Raw genomic sequence first — 6,355 nt, forward strand, 5'->3', positions numbered from 1 at the left:
TCACAATTAAACAAATCACATCTAGAAATGGAACATATAAGGCTGCAGATCACCAAGACAAAAATGGAAATACAACTGCTGGATCATCAGTTAAAGGTGGGTGACGTGCCCACAGGTGGATGATTTTTTTAATTGTTTCAACAACAAAGGATTAACAACTGTACAACATTTGTTTGTTTGTTTGTTTGTTTCATTTATTGTCCACAATGTGGAAATTTGTCTTTGGTCTCATAAAAACAACAAGCAGGAGGACAACAACAACAACAACAACAACAACACTTACACTCAAACATCTTCAGGGCAAAAAGCAGGACAGCAATGGCAGTTACATTAAAAACGCATCAACAGGACATAGTGTTCAGTTCTCCAATGGCACTCGGGATGAAGGAATTTTTAAAGATATTACGATTTGCCCTTGGTACTTTGTATCGTCTACCAGAGGGAAGAAGTTCAAACTCCCTATATCTAAGTGGATGAGAGGGATCATTTGCTATTTTGACAGCTTTTTTCCTAAGCACATCCTCATACACACAACTTAATTGTTTCTGTCTTATACCTATGATTTTTGAGGTTATGTTTACTATTCTTGCTTCTTCCTTTTATGTTTAGATTACCGTACCACATTGCCATGTTAAAAGTTAGGATGCCCTCTATCAGGTTCTTATAAACTGTTTCCATAATATGCTTGCTCACTCTAAAGGAGTTGAGCTTGCTTAGTAAGTGGAGACGCTGATTACAGGTTTTAAAAATATAGTCAGTGTTTTCACTGAAATTTAGGTTGCAATCAATATATGTACCTAAATATTTCACTCCACTTCAGGAGAGATGACACATATGCTCGGTATACTTCCTCTCCCACTATGTCCCCCTTCTTCAATAAGGCAACCAGGGCCATATCATCCGCATACTTAAACAAACAAAACTTTTCCAGATCTAATTGGAATTCGTTTGTGTATATCGAGAAAAGTAATGGGGATAAAATAGTCCCCTGCGGGGCACCAGTATTGAGCACAATGATGTCGGACCGAGTATTATTGACCAGAACCTGTTGAGGGCAGTCAGAGAGGAAGTCCCTAACAAGGTGGATAATACCACCGTTTACTCCTATATGAATAAGTCTCTGCAGCAGGATGTGAATCTGCATGCTATTAAAAGCAGAAGTGAAATCGATAAACAGGGCCCTAGGAAATAAAGACAACCTCAGAAAATGAGAGGCATATAGTCGTTCTTTGACACTGGGGAGGTGATGGGTCAGTTAGAAATGATTGAAGCATATCATGTCTCTAACAGCTCTTCCATCTCGTGCATCAGCAGGGGGGTCAGGATTATTATCTGGATCATTGGGGGAAAGAGTAGGACATTGTTCTCCTCTAATAGTGGCAATGTTGTGGAGAACCACACATGCCACTATAATGTCACAAGCCCTTTCTGGGGTGACCCAGAGCCTACAAAGGCACTGGAACCGGGCCCCACTCTGGCTCGTGTCCTGCAGTGAGCCAAGTTGTGTTGCTGTGGGCCAGGCTCAGGGTCAGGGTAATGGGTCAGCACATAGCGCTGGCAGGGGTACCCTCTGTCTCCGAGTAGGTAACAATCGAACTCTCCTATGATAATACAAGATACAGTTTAACGTTTTAGTTGCAACAGGAGGAAACAAAATATTGATCATAGGATATAGCTATGTACTGTATATAAACTCACCACGGGCAAATCTGGCACTCAGTGTAGACTCACGAAACATTTGTGAGTCATGCACAGACCCAGGCCACTTCGCTTCCACATTGTTTATCATGTGGGCTGCATCACATATGATCTTCACAGTGGAGAACAGTAATTAGCTGTATAGTGAAGTATATTTCACTTGGTATGTTAAAGGCTACTATTTAGGCCTACCTGTACATTAATGCTGTGGACAGATCTCCTATTCACATAATCTCCTTCATTTATTGAAGGAGCTATGAGAGGAATGTGAGTGCCATCTATGCAGCCAATCACACCTGGAAACCCTCAAATATATCAAATTGACTGATTAGTGCTTCAAGTCTCAAAGCTTTATGACATAAATTAATTATTGCTTAGATTGATACCTGCAAATCTGTGGAACTCTTCTTTGAGAAGTCTGGTGGGTCTGTGACTTGGGAACAGTACAAACGTGTATAGTAGTTGTTTCAGGTGTCACATTTTGGACAGCCCGACAGACAGTTGCCTTGGAAACATGCTCTGCATCACCGATGTTATACAAAAAACTGCCGTTGGCAAAAAAACACAGTGCAACACAGAGAATTTGCTTGGAACTGAGAGTGTGTCCACGATGTGTCATGTGAACGATGTGAGGAATGAGAATATTGTTTAGATAAATTATTGATGATGCAGAGAAACAGAAACGCTCAAACAGGTACTCATCAGGGAAAACTTCCAATCAGGGTCTAATAATCCTCTCCCGATGGACATTTCTGCGGAGTATCTGCGCCTCGACATCAACTGGCTCTTCAAGAAAAGGACACGCCATGTCTGCCACTGCCTTCAGTCTGCAGGCTTCAACTTAAGAGCAGGAGAAACTCAGGGTTAGTTGAAGAAAACCTGTCAGTGAGCAGGTTAGGTTCACGGAGTATGTTGCCAGGGTAACTGACTCAGAGTTAAGCTGAACTGGCTTTGTGAAACCGAAAAAACCAGAGTTTCCCCTCATCTCAGGGTTAACTAACTCAGAGTTTTCACTAAACCTGTTTTCTGAAACGGGCCCCTGATTGAGGAGGCAAAGCACCCTACGTGTTATTAGTAGAGGATTTAACATTTAGTTCCAACAGCTTGGATTACCTGTGCAAGCACATAGATCAGGTCAATTTATTAGCTTTTTATGGAGCTTTTAATCACATCTATCTCTTGATTATTATTTTGCTCAGTTTTCATGGAGATAGCTCATTTGCATCACTATCTGATGCTTGTCAGTTAAGAACAAAAGGTAAATGTGTCTTTTAAATTCAAACTACCAAGGTCAAGTATGAACCTTGACACTCCTAAAGTTCTTTATTTTAAGTGTATTAAATGGCTGTCACACAGCAGCAGGTAGCCATGTGCACTGCACATAATTATTCATAATTAAGCACAGGGGAAGGGTTTTTCCTGGATAATCAAAATAAATTATATGTCCACTGGATTATTATGGCGACTTCTAAGTTAATCTTCCATGTTGTTTTTCTCTTGGTATTTACAGCAATGGCATTATTGTGCAAATGTTAATGTACCCAAACAAGACTGAATGCATAATTTTGAATCAGGTAAGTTAAAAATGGAATATGTAACAGATAGTAATAATGCACGCGTAACTGCATGTGATGTAACTCTTCTCAAACAGGTTTGTGCACATCAGCGAGCTCTGGCAGGAGTTTCAAGAGTTTTTCTAAGATCTGGGTTTGGGTAGCACCCAGGCTTACCAGCACTGCAACATTTAGTTTTACCTATAGCATACATCAGATAAATACATATACTTATACATATACTGACAAGAACATTTATACATATATGGACACTGCTCATTAATGTCCCTGTTTATTTATTTGATCTGTCATGATGCAACTAGATTTTAATGACCAATTGATGCATTCATATGGTGTTGGAATAATTGGAAAGATGAGTTCCCAACAGTCAAAGTTTAGTGAAGAATTCCTCAAGTGGGAACAACAACTGGAAAGTCAGTGAAGATTTTGTACGCTAATTGCAGATTTATCATCAGATTAGGCTGAAATGTTGTAAAAGTAAAAATTGATGTTAGACACTTTATTATTATTATTAATTCATGTATTGCATATACATTTCATGCTCATGTAATTTGCAATGCGGTATTTAGGTTGTAACCTAAACCTGTTAGTTATTCCCATGTAGGATGACCTAGATTAGTTAGAAGAGTTACTTATTAGCATTAACTCTGATAACTCTGATAACAAGTCAGGTAAAGCAATATTTTAGTAGTTTTAGGAAAGGTACAGTTTTAAGCAATGACCTACTGCAGCTTTAAGAATCACCTGTCACATCACCACGTCCACCAGTTTTTGCATATTAAACATAAGAGGGGAGTTTGCTCAATTTATTTAGCTAACTATAGTCACATGTTCACATTATATTTTCATAGATTTATGAATAATGACTTTTACCTTCACTTTTTTCGAGTGTGCGCTTATGCGCGTGCGCGGGAGAAGAAAACTTTCTGATTGGCTAGAATCAAGTGACGTGTGGTTTCAGGAAGGAGGAATTCCCTGTGACTCGCACTGGCGCGTATTTTCGAAGCTGTTGTGAAAAGTAATTTACTGAAATGGCTGAAAATCATTCAAAGTCGAAACTTAAACGAAAGAAATCCTCTGTAGAAGATCTCCAGCCGGAACTCTCCACCCGGGGCCCGCTGAACAAGAGTTCAATGCTGTCCAGGGACCTGAGCGCAGAGGAGCCTGGGAGGAGGTGGGTCACTGTACCGCCAGTGTTTGACTCTTAACAACGTCCCTGCTCAAAGCTGGCTTATTAACTTACGTTGTTTGTTACGTTTCATACAGCGCGTTTAGTAAAGCATTTCCTTGGTGGGAGAACCAGACGACCAACGAAAGATCGAACCTCCATTAAAGTATCCAGAGTTTAATGTTCTCCTGCGCACCAGCTGAAGTACACGATGGACGGGACATTTCACCAAACACAGACATCTTTAGATAGAAAGCGAAACCTTTCCCAGCTGCCCCAGCTGTTAGTTTTCTACGTTGCACTTTGGTCTAAGGAAGACTGCAGCTGGAGAGGGCAAACCTCTAAAAAAAAAAGCTTAAACTGCCGTGACATACATGAGAAGAGCTGCTTTGTAGAGTTATTGATTTGCCGAATGACACATCTCAAGTGTTCACCTTCCCCTAATAGCCACAGGAGCATGCTATAGTCTCTGGAAAGGGGTTTGGTGTTGTGTGAAATTGTGTACAGGCTACAGCTGATTTGAACCTGGCCCTGTGTTCCCCCACTGGAAAAGGTTCCTCTGCAGGGAAAGAGAAGATGAAAAGAAATGAGAAAAAGGCAAATGAATGTACAAAAACAAAAAAGGAAAGAAAAAGAATAAATAAAGATAAAAGGTTTAACTATGATTTACTGGAAATAGTATTTGTAAAATATTGTTGTTCAGGACTGTGTGAGAGGTGGGTTGATAACCAGTCCACTTCATTTAACTGTCGTTTATTATTATACACAAGGAATCTTGCAAACAAATGAGCTTAAGAGAGGTAATAATAAACATAAATAAATCTAATAATAAGGAGTAATTATCTGGCTGTGTTGACTAAGAATGAACACAATGTACAATCATTCTCACCTTCTAACTTAATATAAGTAACTGAAACGTCAGTATATTGCAAACATAACTCCCATTTCAACTGCAAGCCCAGGGTTCTGCCAAAGGACTCACAGCTGAACTCACTCCTCTATATATAGGCTCTGAGCAAAGCAGCCTACTCCTTCTTCCTGTTCCTCTTCAGTCAGCTCCTCCTCCAGAACTGCTCTTCACAACAGTATTCAAGAATAAATAATAGTAATAATTTAGCTTGGAGTTGTTTTGTAATATTGATATTAAGCACATTAATATTCAAAATGGACACCAAGAAGTTTGTGATTTAGTTTGTAATATAAAGGACAAAATATCAGAGTTCACAGGAATGTTTTCCTCTCAGTGGTTGACACATTTGACCCAGTTAGCCTGCAGATTCAGAATCAAGGAAACAGAAAAGGATGCAACAGAGTGGAGAAAATAAAAGCCCCAGTAATAGAATTCAGCTCCTAACTGACACAGTGCCATTGGAAATGGAACATCCAAAGCTTAATAAGGTAAGATTGTAGAGCTGTTGTATTAAATTGCACAGGTGCACATGGGAGCACACTGGTAGATGAAGTTAAAACACAGGAAAGACACCAAATTTGACAGACTGTGTGGTGGAAGAAAATACTCAGATAAGTGGTCTGAGAGCCATTATGCCCCTGTATAGCACATCATTTCATACAGCTATTTAAAAGAAATCACCTTCTTTCTTAAAATGCAAGTATATCTTAATTTAGCCTTTACTATTTTAATATATGCAGGATAGGATCTACAATTCTCTCTCTCTGACTTTATTTACACAAGCACACACTGTGCACCAGATCAAAGAGCATTTTCATAAATAATTTGATTGACAGATTAAAAATGCATACAACATAATTTAAAAAAAGAGAAAAAAGCCAAAATGAAAACATCATACCCTTTGTCCTCTATCGGGTAGTCGAAGATTAAATCTAGTTTTCATACATCTGGAAACTTAGACTGCAAAAAGCTGCTATAATGCATTCATTCACACGCTGGATGAGG

At 39.2% G+C, this 6,355-nt stretch overlaps 1 protein-coding gene and 1 pseudogene across 3 annotated transcripts in view; one reads left to right on the forward strand and one right to left on the reverse strand.

Annotated features, from left to right (window-relative positions):
• Positions 1–238: 238 nt before the first annotated feature.
• LOC127378004 (putative nuclease HARBI1) lies at positions 239–4,577 on the reverse strand (annotated as a pseudogene).
• si:ch73-70k4.1 (Fanconi anemia core complex-associated protein 20) overlaps positions 4,229–6,355 on the forward strand; it is an 8,167-nt gene continuing 6,040 nt past the window's right edge. For 2 of the 3 annotated variants that reach the window (XM_051426411.1, XM_051426412.1), the window contains exon 1: positions 4,229–4,446. In XM_051426411.1, coding sequence (XP_051282371.1) covers positions 4,304–4,446 — 143 coding nt within the window. In that variant the 5' untranslated portion in view covers positions 4,229–4,303. Of the gene's footprint in view, positions 4,447–4,651; positions 5,839–6,355 lie in introns of those variants that run through there. The other variant, XM_051426413.1, reaches the window with a different exon arrangement.

The sequence above is a fragment of the Dicentrarchus labrax genome, unplaced genomic scaffold (assembly GCF_905237075.1).
Source record: "Dicentrarchus labrax unplaced genomic scaffold, dlabrax2021, whole genome shotgun sequence".
NCBI lineage: Eukaryota > Metazoa > Chordata > Actinopteri > Moronidae > Dicentrarchus > Dicentrarchus labrax.